This window comes from Beta vulgaris, chromosome 8, assembly GCF_026745355.1.
Source record: "Beta vulgaris subsp. vulgaris cultivar EL10 chromosome 8, EL10.2, whole genome shotgun sequence".
Lineage (NCBI taxonomy): Eukaryota > Viridiplantae > Streptophyta > Magnoliopsida > Caryophyllales > Amaranthaceae > Beta > Beta vulgaris.
The window spans coordinates 50,540,238-50,557,809 of NC_079209.1; the positions used below are offsets into that span (position 1 = coordinate 50,540,238).

General features: G+C 33.8%; 1 protein-coding gene across 2 annotated transcripts; it reads left to right on the forward strand.

The window, feature by feature from the left end:
- Nucleotides 1-14,924: 14,924 nt before the first annotated feature.
- Nucleotides 14,925-17,157, forward strand: LOC125492540 (uncharacterized). Of its 2 annotated transcripts, none has more exons than XM_048635149.2 (2): nucleotides 14,925-15,479; nucleotides 15,629-17,157. In XM_048635149.2, exon 2 carries the CDS (start codon nucleotides 15,837-15,839, stop codon nucleotides 16,743-16,745), a length of 909 nt encoding a protein of 302 aa, XP_048491106.2. In that variant the 5' UTR covers nucleotides 14,925-15,479; nucleotides 15,629-15,836; the 3' UTR covers nucleotides 16,746-17,157. The 2 variants fall into 2 exon arrangements, with proteins under 2 accessions (XP_048491106.2, XP_048491105.2); XM_048635148.2 differs by having other exon boundaries at nucleotides 14,926-15,479; nucleotides 15,632-17,157.
- The last annotated feature ends 415 nt before the right edge of the window (nucleotides 17,158-17,572 follow it).

Genomic DNA, 17,572 nt, shown 5'->3' on the forward strand with positions numbered 1-17,572 from the left:
AAAAAATAGGTCCAAATATATGTAAAAGTTTCATTATATATAGGAAACACTATAAAAAAAAAGTAAATAATTTTTTTTCCTTGTCTAGATTCTAAATTTTGATTTCACTACAAATACACCTCTATTTTTTATCATGACCCACCATTAATTGAGAATAGTGATTTGTAAGTAAATTTTTGTAAATGTTTTTGTATGTATTGACGTTCTAGGTTATTAGCTAGTTTTAGTTTGTATGTATTTTAAGTTTTAATAAAGTTTCCTGATTATTTTAGTGATTTGTGTGATTTTTATAACGTGATTTTCTCAATTGTATGGGTGAATCGTAAAGTTTCTTCTTTTAAGTGATTTATGAGTGAGTGTTGTAAATTTATTTTCGGTAGTTTTCTTTGAGTGCCGATTTTGATTGACATTCCTTTTGTGATTTAGAAAAGGAAGGGGGGCAAAATAGGCGTTTCAAAAGAGGACACCATTGCTCCCCCCTTCCCTTATATAATAGAGATCATAACAATGTAAAAGACTAAAATTCGGAGAGACAACAAACTTTTCTAGGTTTATGAGGTGAATGTTATATAGGCGTATTTGAATTTTGAACTTTTACTTTTTATATTACATAGATTTCAGGCCTGTTCTTTTCGGCAGTTCTTTTCGGCATAAAATAGTTGAACTGAATTGAATTGAGCTGAACTGAATTGAATTGAGCTGAACTGAATTGAACTGAATTGAATTGAACCGAATTGAATTGAACGAAAATGAATAGTGATATGTAAGAGTAAAAGAATTGTCCAGAGCTGAACTGAATTGAATTGAACTGAAAATAAGATGGAGAACACATGCCTACTAATCTACTCATTTTCAAATTTTCAAGTAAGATTTTTCACCCTTTAACCCTCATTATCTTATCATATTTGACCTACTAATCTTATTCAGGAATTTCATACTCTCTTTCCTATCTTTCGCTTATTTACTTATGATGTTAGGGTAGATTTATATAGAATTCAAGAAGTGCTTGGTTACCGTATCAAATCGAAGCTAGGGAAAAGTTTCTAATCAATTAAACAACATATATTTGTTTATAATAAAGTTCTTTAGTCTAAGTTGATTATCATATCTGTGTACAAGATGTGTTTATATTTTCAATAATATTTAGATGGTAATATCTTCTAATAATAATGCACCTAATGTTGATATTTTTCATTGAAAAAAATTAGCGTCATGTTTCTAAAATTTTGTTGGAAGCTCAACAATTTCTCCAAAAGAAAAACCTCAAAGTAAAGAGTGGAAAAACAAAATAAAAATCTCTTGTCCCACATTGAAAAAAAAAATAGTTATGGTTCACCTTATTTATGAATATTTGATGGAGTGCTAGAAGTATGGACGTACCACACGCGCGCGCGCCGAATGGGTCGGGCGTGGGCTGTGGGTCTATGGTCCGTTTTAGATCTACTTTTTTTTGACGCAAATTGCAAGTATCTCGAATTGCCTTTATTAGCGTATTCTGTAATTAATCATTGCTAACAAGATTTTCGGAGCCTAATTGATTTCTCATTCCTTATAATCAACCTTTTCGTTTTTCTAATTCAAGCCTATTTAAGGGCTGCTTTCTTTCGGTCAAAATACACACTGAAAATACTCTCCTCTAAACTTCTCCCCAAAAAAAAATACTCTCTAGTTTTTGGGAAATATTCTAGTCTCCATCCGATCGAGGAATGTGAGTGTACACATATCTTGGAGTCGTGCTAATCGTGGAGGACAATCGCTTGATTTCTACTGCATTGGAATATCGCGAAATCGTCTTTTAGGATAGTGGTAATCCATGTCACGACAAACTATTCTTCTCTCACGCTTCAACAGATAAGTTTCATTTTATTATTTTATTTGCAATGATCTAAAAGACGGTTATGGCTTCCAAACTTATGATTCCTGATATGGCTAAGATGGAACCTCTTGATGGGAAAAACTATAAACGTTGGGCTGTTATGATGCATTTATATTTGGAACAAATTGATGTTGCATATCTTCTTGATGATGTTGTTAAACCTGTTGATGAATCTGATTTGGATGTTTTTGAGTCAAATTTTGCTAAGGATGATAGAACTTGTAAGGGTATGCTGCTGCACCATATGTCGAATGCTTTGCTGGATATTTATATGTTGTTTGACCATAAGGCATGTTCTCCCTAGCTTATTTTCAATTCAATTCAGTTTAGTTCACTTCAATTCAATTCAGTTTAGTTCAGTTGCAATCAGTTCAGTTAGGTTACAATCAGTTCAGTTCAGTAATTTAATTCTCTAATAATAAAACAACGATAATAATTATTATTATTTATCATTATTATTACTACTATTACTATTACTATTATAAATATTAAAATCATGATTACAATTACTATTATTCAGATAATTGGTGCATTCAGTATATAGGATTTTGATCCACAATACAGTGAAGTGTGAACAACCACCAAATAGCTGGAAAAAGGAAGCAATAATATGTTGGTGGTTTAGCTTTAGAATCAAGTATGTAGTTTGTATTTTTTTTTAAAAAAAATTAAAAATTCTTAAAAATAATGTACACATCCTATTATATTTGTAACATTTTTTTTAAGTGTTAAGTGATAAAGTATATTCTATATTTCGATATTCCAATTTTGTTAGTCAAGTTATTAGTTTTTCTGTTTATTACGGCCTACTCCATCTATCTCACAATAATTTATTATTATTATTTAATAATTTATTATAATAATTTATCATTATTTTATTTAATAACTTATTATTTTTAATAAATCATTATTATGAATTTATTATTAATTAAATTATATTACATTATATTATTATCACTACTATTAGTTACTATAATTTAATTCAGTTCAATTCAGTTTAGCTGTTTTATGCCGATGAGAACATTCCCTAAGAACATTTGGGATGCATTAGAAAAGAAATATGGAACTCATGATGTTGAACCAAACATTATTGTGTTAGTAAGTGGTTAGGCTTTCAAGTTGATGATGAAAAACCTATAATTGATCAAATCCATGCCTATGAGAATATTGTGCTGATTGAAAAATTGCTTCCTTCTTGGAAAAAATTTCGTAACCAAATTAATGCATAGTAAGACAGACCTAACCATAGAGGAACTGATAGGTCACCTTAAGATTGAGGAAGAGAACCGAATTAAGGACAAAGGTCAGTCTCTTGTTCGTGATCAATCTATTTTTCCTATTTCCTCTAAGGCAAATCTGGTAGAAACCAACAACTTTGGGAAAAATAAGGGCTCTATCGATTCCATAGACCTCAAGGAGGATTTCAAAAGTACAAATTTAAGGAAAATTGTAACAACTGTGGGAAACCTGGTCAATAAGGCTAAGTTCTGTAGAAGCAAGAAGCGAAATCAAGCCAACCTTGCTGAAGCTACTGATGACATTTTGTTGTCATGTTAGAAGCAAATTTAACCGGTAATGTTGCTGAATGGATTGTTGATACTGAGGCAACTAGGCACGTCTGCACCAACAAATACATGTTCACAAGCTATGGTAAGATTGATGGTGAAAATGTCTTCATGGGTAACTCAACATCTGCCACTATTCAAGGCAAATGTAAGATTGTTCTAACCCTTACTTCTGGAAATTGCTTACTCTTACTAATTTTTGCATGTACCAGACATGAGCATGAACTTAATTTCTGGAATCCTACTCATGAAAGCTGGTCTCAAACTCTCTTTTGATCTTGATAGACTTGTTTTTACTCGTAATGGGGAGTTTGTAGGGAAGGGGTTTTATAATGGGGGGCTATTTACTCTTAATTCAAAAGTTGAAATTATGAATAAATATGCTAGTACTTCTTCCGCTTATATTGTTGAGTCTATTAATTTATGGCATGCAAGATTGGATCATTGTTAACATTGCTTCGATTAAAAGACTTAAATACTTGAATTTGATTCTAAGTTTTTCTAAAATTGAATTTTCAAAATGCGAAGTGTGTGTTGAAGCAAAGTTTGCAAAGAAACCATTTAAATCAATAGATAGGCAAACCGAAGTACTAGAACTTGTTCATAGTGATTTGGAAGATTTTAAAAATCATGAGAGCAGAGGTGGAAAAAGATATTACATTACTTTTGCTGATGAATGTTCTCGTTTCACTATGGTTTATCTTCTCAGATCAAAAGCAGAAGAGATGTTTCTCAAATACAAAGCAGAGGCCAGGTAAAAAATCAATTGGACAAGAAGATCAAGAGACTTAGGAGTGATAGGGGTGGTGAGTATGACCCCAACACTCTTAAGGCCTTCTGTGAGCAAAATGGAATAGTCCATGAAGTAACTTCCCCTTACACTCCCAAACAAAATGATATTGCTGAAAGGAAGAGTATAACTCTCAAAAATATGATGAACTCTATGCTTATTAGTTATGTACTTCCTGATAACATGTGTGTGGGGTGGGGGGGGGGGGGGGGGGGGAGGCTATTCTTTCTGCTTGTCATGTTTTAAATAGAGAACCTCATAATAAATTTGATAAAACCCCTTACGAATTTTGGAAAGGCCTAACATCGAACCTGAAATACTTGAAAGTGTGGGGGTGCTTAGCACAAGTTGGGATACCCGACTTTCAGAGATATAAAATAGGTCCTAATTAAGAATGTTGAATCTATCTTTATAACTTATGCCTATCAAAGTGTTGCTTATCGGTTTCTACTTAAAGGTGCTAACAATTCTTATGTGGGTGGTACTATTGTTGAATCAAGGGATGCTGAATTTTCGAAAATAAATTTCCTTGAATTCATCTCGCTATAGTAATGATTTATCATCCTCTAGTTTACACCTGTTTTATCTGTTGCTTCTTCTTTAACTAATGATGATTCTGTTTTCGAACCAAGGAGAAGTAAAAGGGCGCGAAAGGAAAAATGTTTTGGATATGATTTCATTACTGCTTTCTTGTCTGAACCACTCTTGATTGACCATTATTTTGTAAGTGTGTTCATTTTGGAAACTGATCCCAAAATGATGAGGCCATGAGGTCAATTGATGCATTTTTTTTAAAGAGGCAATCAATAGTGAACTGGAAGCAATTCTCAACAATAATACTTGGGAATTGGTTGATTTGCCTAGAGGTTGCAAGCCCATTACATGTAAATGGATCTTTAAGAAGAAATTAAAACTCGATGGATCCATTGACAAATGACAAGTATAAGGCCAGAATAGTAGTTAGGGGTTTTACTTAAAAACAAGGAATTGACTATTTTGACACTTACTCCCCCGTCACTAAGATTGCAACTATAAGGACTTTAATTTCTCTTGCTTGCATTCATGATCTCATTGTACATCAAATGAACGTAAAAACTTCTTTTTTGAATGGGGATTTGGAAGAAGAGATATATATCATTTAACCGAAAGGTTGTGCAATTTCGGGTCAAGAAAACAAAGTATGTAAACTGGTCAAGTCATTGTACGGACTCAAGTAAGCACCAAAACAATGGCATGACAAGTTTGACAAGACTATGACAGGAAATTGGTTTCATGTTAATGAAGGAGACTCCTGTGTTTATTTTAAGCATGATTCAAATGGCTGTGTGATTATTTGTCTTTATGTGGATGATATGCTTATTTTTGGTACTAGTCTTGATCGAGTAAAGGAGATTAAGAAATTTCTAAGTTTCAAATTTGAAATGAAAGATATGGGTGAGGCAGATGTGATTTTGGGAGTCAAAATTATAAGAAATCAAGATGGGATTTGTCTTAGAGTCTTGGAAAGTCTCATTATGTTGAAAAACTCTTGAAATTTTTTGGCTTATTTCACACGTCGATCCAGTTAGAACCCCATATGATCCAAGTATCCACCTAAAGAAAAATAAAGGTGATTCAGTATGTCAATCTAAATATGCTAATATCATTGGTAGTGTGATGCTTCTTATGAATTACACTAGACCTGACATTGCTTATTCTGTAAGTAGACTAAGCAGGGACATTTGATGGGATTCACCTACTTAGGTGTGGAAGTGTGACCACTTTCTATGAGAATTGCATGGGTTAATTCTCTAGAGCACCTATGAGCATCCACTTCTGGACGTATGGCCAGCATAAGACATCATTGTTATTCGTGGAGAATCAAAATATTTTACATGTTCAATTGTGTGTTTAAGTGATGTATCATTTCCTCCCTATTAGGTTCAGGACTCTAGTCACTTGATAGGAAAAGGATCCTAGCTTAAAAGCACTAAGTGTTAATTCAAGTCGCAAGACATTGACACTAATGCAATTGTTTTGTTTTTCCCAAAGCTAATTTAATTCCTTTTCTTTTCTCATTTGTTGAACTTGTGGGGGATTGTGGGAATTTCAACAATTTCTCTAAAAGAAAAACCTAAAAGTAAGAAGTGGAAAAACAAAGTAAAAAGCTCTTGTCTCATATTGGAAAGATAGCTATGCTTCACCTTGTTTATTAATAGGAGTTCCTTAGCACTCATTGTTTGATGGAGTGCTAGAAGTACGAATGTACCACACATGCGTGCGCGCGTCGGTCGAGCCGGGCTCGTGGCCAACGCGGGCGGGGGCTGTGGGTCTGTGGTCCGTTTTAGATCTCATTCTTTTATTAGCGTATTCTTTAACCGCGGCTAGCAAGATTTTCGGAGCCTAATTGATTTCTCGTTTTTTATGATTGACCTTTCCGTTTTTCTAATTCAAGCCTATTAAGGGCTGCTTTTTTTCAGTCAAAATATACACATAAAATCCTCTCCTCTAAAATTCTCCACAAAAAAATACTCTCTGTATTTTAGGCAATATTCTGGTCTCCATTCAAATTTTTCAAGGTGTGTAAGTGCACACATATCTTAGAGTCGTGATAATCACGGAGGACGATCGCTTGATTTCTACTGCACCGGGTAGCGCAAAATCGTCTTTTAAGATAGTGGTAATCCACGTAATGGCAAACTATTTTCCGCTCATGCTTCAATAGATAAGTTTCATTTTATTATTTTATTTGCAACAATGTCATCATTGTGCTAGTTTTTTTATCCAAAAGATATTTACATATGGTTGTGAAAGCTTCCCTAGGAGATTAAGCTCTCACACTAATCCTTTTCCAATCAAGCTCTAAGAAAATGTTACCCCTTAACAATGTCTTTTATTTTGTGAGGCATCAAACTTTATTTAGATAATTAAAAATTAATTGAATGAAGAGTTTGAAAGAATCATAAAACCACAGGGTATTTCGAGTGTTTATTGTCATATAGTTCATTTAATTTTTCTTTTAAAAGCAACCAACATACATTGTGTTAGAATATCAAGGACTCTTGGGTCTAATAATATGACTTTTTATCTCTTATATGGGAGACCAAGGTTAAAATCTTGGTGGAAGCAAAAATTTCAGTATTGTTGCAGATGGAGAGGTTAGGGCTTGTTGGGCCTCTGGGAAAGTGACCATGTGCGAGGGCAACCTAGAGGAAATGGTATGTAGAAGATTCCTTTGGACAGGGAAAACACTTGAGTCTAAGAAGGCACCAGTTGCTTGGCATACTTTCTTCCTTCCTAAGATTGTTGGTGGGTGGAACATGGTAAACATGAAAAATTGGATCCAAAACTGCATTGCTTAAACTCCTATGGGCTATTGAATCCAAAGCTGATAAACTTTGGGTGAAATGGGTTGCTGCTTATTATCTGAAACATTCCACAGCCCTAAATGTTGTTATCACTAACAACATTTCTTGGATCTTGAGGAAGATCATCAAAACTAGAGAGACACTAGAAGATATTGGTGGTTGGGAGAAAACTGCCCATAATGGTCAGTTCAGTATCAAGAAAACCTATAAGAGCATTCAGGGAGCATTTGAACCTGTCAGCTGGCAGAAGGTCATATGTAATAACAATGCCAGTCCCAAAAGCATTTTTATCCTATGGCTTGCTCTCCAAAACAGGCTGGCCACTTGTGATAGGATCAGCAAGTGGATGCCTAATTGTAATGTTGTCTGCTGTTTGTGTAATGTTGAGGTTGAATCTGTCCAACATTTATTCTTTCAGTGCAGTTTTTCAGCTGGCATTTGGGCTCATTTGATGCGTCAGATGAGGAAGACTCCTGTGGTGGCAGGGTTTGCAGAAACCACTAGAATGATACAAGAAAAAGCTCGAAGCAAGAAGGATGAAAATAGAGTACTAGTGATGCTCTTCACTGAGGTTGTTTACTCTATATGGAGGCATAGAAATAGGAAGATTTTTGAGCAGCAAACTACTACTGAAACTGCTTTAATTAGGGAAATCTTATTTAACACAGCTTGTAATTGTAATGAGAAGCAAAGACAGCTTCTCATTACAATGGATCCTGTTTGGTGTATGTTGTTTCTTTGTGATGTTACATGCTTGTCTGTAGTTCAGTCCTCCTATGGACTGTGGTGTTGATAGCATAAGTTGTATCTCTCCAAAAAGTTTTTTTTGGTTTTCAATCACAATTTTGAATTGTCAAAAAAAAAAAGTTACTGATAAATAGTAAGGTGAAGGTTGTCGCTAAATGAGATTATTATTCGATCTGGTAGCCCTTTTGGGCTACGTTACTAATATTGTAAATTACTACATATATGGTTAATTTCTTTTGAATGTAATATATGGTTAATTATCTGAGTGATTATTCATCGGATGTCTGGGTAGATAGAGTTCTTTTTCCTTTGAAGGAGCAATAACATACAATATTAAGTATTATGAAAATCCTTATAATTTAAGACTTCCCCAAATTAAAATCCTACATCCACATTTGTAATGGAGAAAATTTACCTACTATTGATATTCGTTGTCTACTACGCATTTTTTATATTCAACAAATCTCTCAAAACCTACTTTTTTTTTTTTTTTTTTTTCTTTTCTTCGGAAGATCTTTCCATACTACCTTGACACTCCTATACACCAATCTCTTTTTATAATCTTCTCTATAACATAAAAAATAATTTTAGACTTCATTTTTTAATAATGCTCCCCAAAATCCCTACCATGTTAGGTTGTGTCATCTTATTATTGTATGGACTGCAACAATAATTATTATCTTCTTTCCATTGTTTATACCTATATGTAACCATCGCCACATTGGTTTACTAATGACATCTCCAATTCTTAATTTATAGCTATACATCCACATATCATAGCATTCATATACGACCATAGCAGTTTTCGTTGTTAATTATTTTTCCCCCTAGAACGACCAACCATAAACATGGAATTGAAGAACAAGAAGAAATTTACTCCCAAAAATAAAATTATTGGAAAAAAAATTCTAACCCTCAATGGCTCAATGTATAGTTTAGATTTCACTTCAAAATTAAATAGAATTTTATATTAAAAAAATTTCATTAGTCACTTACTCTCTTCATTGTTTTTTCTTTTTCAGCCCATCTTTTTTACATAGTCTCTAAGATATATGCGTATGCTAACCATTTTTGTTTCGAAAGAGACCATTTTTTTTTAAATGATACATTAGTTGAAATTATAGAAAGCTAAATATATAGAACTAGACTTTGAATATTATGACAAGTAATAACATAGACCTATTTTTTTGTTTTGATCGTATATGGAGTTGAATAGTTAATAAAAATAGAATAAAAAAGAACGAATAAAGTATTAATTAGCCTATAACGACTTATTAAAAACAAGCTATGTAGAGGGTAAAGCCTATAAGTCTATAACCACATAAAAACAAGCTAAATTTTAATAGTCCGTAATCTGTATTATTATATACAGTTAACCTTTTTTTTAGGGGATATACAGTTAACCTAAAGAGTTTATTTAACTAAATGTATGTTCCAAGTAGAGAGAATTTTCTGTCATTTTTGTCCCAGGTATAGCCGTATAGGTGTTGTACTTCTAGTTCTAGTTACCTTCAAGGTATTGGGATCATTCTAGGCATATAATTGGGAACTTTCATACATCATTTTATTCTCTTTTTCCTTTTTAAAACTCTGGGAAAGGTCTTTTACATCTTGAAACACACTTTTAATTTATTCGCATTTCTTTTGAAGTGCTTGAAAAGATTTACATATCTTCAATATTCTATCGACTGCCTTGCAAGTTTCATATAGCCTATAGGAATATAGCAAAGCCAACAATTATATTACAGGTGTTGCAATACTTGTAAGTAGGGATGGGCATGGGTCCAAGACCCGACCCGGACCCTGTTGGACCCGACCCTAATTTAAGGGTCTGGGTCCAATTTTTTCAGACCCTTAGGGTCCGGGTCCGGGTCTGGGTCCAAGTAATTTTTTGAGGGTCCGGGTCCGGGTCCTGATGTTGTAGACCCAGACCCGACCCTAGACCCTATACATATGTAATATATAAATTTTAAACTTTTTTTTTTTTAAAAAAAAAGCTGATTGTTTTTAAACCCTAAAGGCCTAAACTAACAGTTTAACTTTAAAACCAAAAGAGTGAGACTTGAGAGTGAGACGCAGTCACGCCTCCACTCCACTGCCGGTTTCCTTCGACTTCGCTGCCGGTTTCCTTCGACTTCGCCGCCGGTTTCCTTCGACTTTGCCGCCGGTTTCCTTCGACTTTGCCGCCGGTTTCCTTCTACTTCGCTGCCGGTTTCCTTCGACTTCACCGCCGGTTTCCTTCGACTTTGTCGCTGATTCACGCTATTTCTCTTTAATTTTTTCAGTTTTCTTTTTATTTCTCTCTGATCTTCGATCCTTCTCTTTGTTTTTTCGAACATCTTTTGTATGAAACTGATTTATTTGTTAAATTTCAAATTGATTTGTTTGTCGAACTGATTTGTTTCATTGTTTGTTTCGTTTGAAATGTGGTATTTGTTTGTTTCAAACTGATTTGAAATGTGGTATTTGTTTGTTTCAAACTGATTTGTTTCATTTGTCAGTTTATGTGTATGAATTTCAGTCTTGGTATTTTGTTTGAGTTGAATTTGTAGAAAATTAGGGTTAAAAAATTGAAAATTAGGGTTAGAAAACTGAAAATTTGGCAAAATAAAAAAAATTTAGGCTTGGACCCTCTAGACCCTCCAGACCCTACAGACCCTAAGGGTCTGGGTCAGGGTCCAATTTTTTCAGACCCTTAGGGTCCGGGTCCGGGTCTGGGTCTGTAAAAAAAATTAGGGTCCGGGTCTAGGGTCCGGCCAGACCCGACCCAGACCCGACCCTTGCCCATCCCTACTTGTAAGCCACAAAGTGGTATTGTCTTCAAATCAGGGATGCGTATAGATCGGGTTTGCAACAGGTTTAGTAAGATTAACTCAGACCCTTAACATTTTATGTAGAGTAGACCTCCCCCAAGCTCATATAGGGTGCAAAAATAATTCAGACCCTTACCCGGATCCAACAGGTTTAGCAAGTCCAGAGACCTAGGATCCAGAATGGCTCTTGAGTTTATATCAATTTCGGTTATCTTTTTAACTTATTTATAAAATCTTTCATGATGTTGAGAATGTAATCCACATGTATTCCACATTGGAAGAATTGAAAGTATATGACTAGTATATAAGCTAATGGGTTACTCCACCTATCACCATATGGTTTTAGGATGGAACCCCATTAGGCTTGTGTGTGGTCATACTCTTTTCTTGTGTGGGCTTGTGCTGAGCCCACCGAGATTTATCACATGAGTTGTTAAAATGATAAATTATAGCTCAATCTCAAATAAATTTGACTTTAATGTATTATATAACGATAATGACCCTACTAAAATGTCGTATATAGAGATTGAGACTTCTATGAAGTACCGACTATGTGATAGATTTTTTTGTTGCGTGATTGGATGAATCTTCTATTAATATTGTAGTGTGTTATTGTTTCTTGGACACAATAGATGTTCCATAAACCCTTTAACCATCAATTCAACAAGGTTAAGTAGTTATATGTTTCTACTATGAAAAATATGAATGAGTATATTAATCGGGTCTAAAGCGAGTTTGTGGCTTAATTTATTGGATTCGAAACCAAACCCTTTTTTAAACAATTAGACCTTAATTCGAACCATACCTAATGGATCTAAAAATTTTAGACCCAGTCCTAATGATTCTTAAAAAAAAATAGAGCTAGACCATAAATAACGGATTGTGTTCAAGTGGATTCGGGTTAATTGGTACCCGAGTCCACGCTATCCCTACTCCAAATTCTCAATTAATTAAAGCCTAATTTCTATCTATTAACACATATATTTCTACTGATTAAAATTAAGAGTGACCAATACATATCTTTTTATCGATCCTCTAAATCTCTTTGTAAGGTTTTCAAATAATACTTATAGCAGATTTAGCAAACATCAAATGCTTGGTGCTTATATAAGGATGTGTTCTTTTTACTTTAAAAAGAAATTTTTTAGGTTTAATAAGTTTGGATAAGTTCGAATTATGTTTAACACCAAATAAAATAAACTTTGATATGTTCAAATAAATCTACATAAGTTTGATTCAAATGAAATGAAGTGAAAAGGATACACCTTATATAAGAAAACGAAAAGAACTATTATACTTAGGCTATGTTTAGTTGACTTTATTTTTACTTATTTCAGATCAAATTAAATCAGGCCAAACCAGGTCAGATTAGTTAAGATCATGCTTATATTTAAAAATTAATTATTATTATTATTATTGGTGTTATTGCTACTACTAAAACTACTGCTACCGCTACTACTACTATTGTTACTACTGGTGCTATTGCTACTACTGCTACTGTATGTTCTTTTCCAAAAATTAACTATGTTATTATTATTGTTATAATAATAATTATTATTATTATAATTATTATTATTTTATAAATTTTTGATAATAATATAATTATAGTAGTAATAGTATACTAGTAATTAAATACATAGTAATAATATTATTTTTGTATTCCATGTTTTGATGATGCCTAATACTTAGGTCTTGTATAATTTTTATTTTGAAAAATATAAAATCCCAAAAATATTGTCAAGTTAATTTTTATATATCTTGTGGAGAAAGATTAATTATTTAATCTAGTCAAGGTATTTTTATGCATTGATTATTTAATCTAGTCAAGGTATTTTTATGCACTTTGAATTTTATTATATGATATGTTTAATAGAGTTCTAGTAACTTAGAGTCTTTTGGATAAAAAGATTCGAAGGTTATTAGATCTTGTTGTTCTTGCTTTGCTATGAACTATATGTTGAAATATTTGTGCCTACAAATAAGGGAAGTGGTGCGAGATTTTCTCAACAAACTCGCTGGTTGTTTGCGCACAACGGCTAGTGGAAGGTGGTTAGAAACTGTTGTACAAAAGTAACAAAACATGGTGATAATGCAACAAGTTTAGCGCCATGATTCCTAGATCTAATTAAGCATACAACATGGCTACAAATGTGGAAAGCAGCGGATAACAATCGCCAACAACCTGCGAGATATTTCCACTAATGGTAGTGGGGTAAATAACTATTGCTAACATCGCGGGATATATGGCACAAAATCATGGATCAAGAGTGCCTACAATTTAGTTGAAGAAAAACGTGGATTTCTAATTGAAGAATTATGACTGCTGCAGCAGCTATTTACAGAGGGAGAATTGTTCGAAGAAAAATAACAACTTTCAAGCATCAAAAGTTTATCTTAAGTTTTTATGTATTTTCTTCTTCTCCTACAACCACATATCATTGTAATACTCTTAGTGTTTGGGTGAGAGAAAATTCTGAGAATATCTTTGTAAACAAGAGAGAGAAAGAAAGAGGTAAAAGAGAAGACTTCGAGTGAAGTCAAATGAGTATCATCAATTTAAGGGGAATTGAGTGACTGAGAACAAGTTTCTAGAGGAATAGAAAAGTGTCCAGTAATAGGTTGTAAAGAGAGTCTTTTGGCCTATTATATTAACTGAAGTGTTGAGTCAAAATCTCTTGGGGTCAAGGTTTTTCTTTCTTTTGGGCCCAGGAAGTTTTCCTTGTAAAAATCTTGTCTGCATGCATTTTCTCTTTCATTCGAAGTAATTTTTATTCTGCAATTTAAAGTCGAAAATTTTCCCTCAACTACAATCCCCCCTCTTGTAGTTGGTCTAGTGTTCATGATAACAATTATTAGTAATAATCTAAATCTAAATATAAAAAGAAACTTTTCGAGAGCATAGGGAGCTGCTCAAGATTTCGTTTAGTTAAGTGTTTTTTCAGTTGGTATTGTTGTTTTATCATTTCGTACTGTTTATGTTGTTTTTCATTTTATTTGTTTGTTGTTTCATTTAGATATGTATTTCTTTCATTTTATTATGTTTTTGTTTCAGTTGATGTTGTCTTTGTTTCATTTACATATTTTGTTTTTTTTGGTGTGTTTTAATTGTTGTTTTGTATCATTGACATATGTTTTCCTTTCATTTGATATTGTTTTTCTTTCATTTAGACATTTCTACCTTTCATTTGGTATTTTTGATTTTGTTTTTCTTTGATTTTTTGATATTTTCAGTTAATTATAGTATTCTTTCAGTTGATTCTTGTATTCTTTCAGTTGGTGTGTAAATTCTTTCAGATTATTATTGAATTGCTTAATTTGTTTATTTGGTTTATTTAATGATTCATGTGATTTTTTATGTGTTTCAGTTGTTTAGTATTTAGCTTCTAGCTTCTTTAGTATTTACATATTATCCTTTTTTTGGTAATGGTGTATTTGTTTTCAGTTGGTGTGTTATTTGGGTGTTTGGTTTGTTTATGTTTCAGTTTGTTGCTTGTTTATTTCATTTGGTTCTTTTTTCCTTTCAGTTAGTGCTTCTTTTTTCATTCAGGTTTCATTTTACTTTGTTTCAGTTAGTCTTATTATTCTTTCAGCTTGTGTTGTTTTTCTTTCATTTGGTCTTGATATTGTTTTGCTGCTTTTAACTAAGACGCGCGTGATTTCGTCCGACGAGAATGGTTTGTGAGACGAGTCTGACACAATACCATCTCTTTTCATAAATGTGAGCCACATATATAAACCCTAAATAACAACCAATCCCTTTGGTAGGCTTGTCAGGTAAGTAGTGGGCTAACTTTGATAGGAGTGGGGGTTATTCGAGCTTACTACTCGCTGGACTGGCAAGTGGCCTTGGCGTTGGCCCAGTAGATTATGAGTCGAAATCTCAAAAGGAGCCCATCATAGCCTACTCTTTTTTTTTTTTTTTTTCATGTGAGGAATATCTTAATGTTGTGAAATAAAGGGAATCAAAAGATTGTGAACTGAAAGATAACAGAGAATTTTTTTTTCTCGTAGTATGTATTGTAACTTATGGGAAGAAAAGCTCTAGAGAGAGAATAGGAAGAGAGAGAAGCTCTCAAGATGGGGTTTCCACAACCCCAACCACCTGAAACTTCCAATTTGTACATCTCTCCTATGCTTTTCTCAAGTCCTCAATCACCCATGGGTCACAACTCCACGAACTCAATCGACCAACCGCCTACTGTAATCTGCGCGATTCTGTTTCGCAAATCTCAAGTGAAGAAGGTGATGATTCATCTTCCCCAGCCAACGTCACAGCCAAGCCGCCATAGACAACACCTTCGAACCACCCAACATCGACGACGCGAGTGGTTTTCAATCCAGGTAAGTATTCTCTCTCCTTTACTAAATTCATTAATATTGATTAAGTCTAAAATTGCAACAATTTTTCTGAATTACAAAGAAGAAATCAGACAAAATTTCGAATTGCTATATATTATGATCAAACCTCCTTGTGGGTCTTATGTTTTTAGTAGGTATGTCAGCTTAAACGATCGAATTTCATGGAATTCGCCTCAGTATGGTAGCCACCTATGGAGGTTTTGTCAAATTTATCAATTGGTCTTGTGTTCGTATGGAATTCACCTCGACATTGTTGTACTAGTTGTCTTTCAGTCCTGCAATACTAAGTATAGTAACATTCTTTATAATTGCCTTTATCTGTTTACCGCACAAAGTTTAATGGCTTATATTCCTGTTGAAATAATCTTATGTCATGCACTACACGAACAAGCAGTTTTAAATTGGTCGCAATGTATATTCATGGAGTGGGTTACTATACTGAAAATATATGTTATCAGTTTCTTCTATCTGGAAACATTAACACAATTACACCATGATACTACTGTTTATCTGCACATTCGATGCACCACCATCGTTTATATGTATGCCTCCCAGTCGAGGAAATTAATAAAGGCTATAATTACATGGTACATGACATTGTTATATTTTTCTATGTGCCATATCATCACCCGCCACGACACCTCAATATGGGTGCGCTATTGGAAAAATATATTGTCATTGTTAAGCAATATAACACATATTGAAATGGTCTATGCTATTAGATTATCGCTCTATGAGTATCTAACCAGTGATTGGATAACTGACATAATTGGCTTGCAATTACTAATATGTATGATTTATCTCATGCCAAAGCCACGACACTGTAGAAAGATTGTTCTCTCTTTGCGATTGTATAAGCATAATTGTGATTGTGTTAATTGCCGCAACTCTGTGAGTAAATGTCAATTTACCACTATTGTGCCCGACTTTTGGGACTGGCGGATAGCCTTGCCCAGCATCATTCGATGCCTGTCTAGACACTTGTTGTCTTTGAAACGTTATATGCTCAATCACTATGAAAACTACTGTGGGAAGCAACGCAAAGTCCTTGGAAAGCTCATACATTGTCACACTATACGACTGATATATGTATTCAAAGTGAAACATAATTTTATTGTAACTCTCTTATGGTTTTGGATTGGAACTCTCTATTATCCTTGCAATAACTCTACGCGATTGGTTTTTGACCTAGCCCAAAATTCTGTGATGCCTACCGCAGGCATACGACGTTTGTCGACAATCGAATAGTATGTTAAATATATGTCTTCCATGAAAATTATTAGTTGGAATATTCAAGGTGCTAAAAAACAGAATGCATTTAGTGAGATTCTTTTTCTCACTCGAAAATACAAACCTGATATTGTAATTATACTTGAAACCATGAGCTCAAAAGTAAATCGCAGAAGATTCTTTCTACTCTAGGGTTTGATGATATACTCATTATAGATCCGATTGGACATAGTGGTGGAATATGGGTACTATGGAAAAATGATGTTTATTCTATTATACCGCAAACACCATCGCCTCGTTTGGCTCACTTTATAGTTCAAGAAAAATGCTCATCTTTTACTTTTTGGCTTACTGGTATTTATGCTCCTGCCCAAAACATTGATAAAGCTCCATTTTGGAACAATGTAACTGAATTTTTCTCCAGTCTTCACCTTCCATGGTGCCTTATTGGAGATTTTAATGAACTCTTGCACATCAGTGACAAAAAAGGGGGGAATTATGCCACCCCTTTACGTTGTCAAATTCTTTCGGACTTCCTTTTCTCTTGTCAGGCCCAAGATGTTTGCAGCCATTCGAATGTTTTCTCTTGGAGAAAAAAACATAACAACCAGTATATATATGAAAAACTTGACCGTTGTTTAGTCTCTCCCCAATGGGCTTCAAAGTATCGAAATCTTTCTTCAATATGATGCTTATACTTGCTCTGATCATGCACCTATAATATTAACTACAACTCAAGTAAGACAATATAAGCCAGCCAGATTTCGGTTCCAAAATGCATGGACTAATGACCCTACTACAAGAAAAATTTTAGCAAATATTGGCACCGACAACATTCACGTTCG

Excerpts from the sequence above, each read along its gene's own strand:
- LOC125492540 (XM_048635149.2), top strand. The coding sequence starts at position 15,837 with ATGGCTTATATTCCTGTTGAAATAATCTTATGTCATGCACTACACGAA.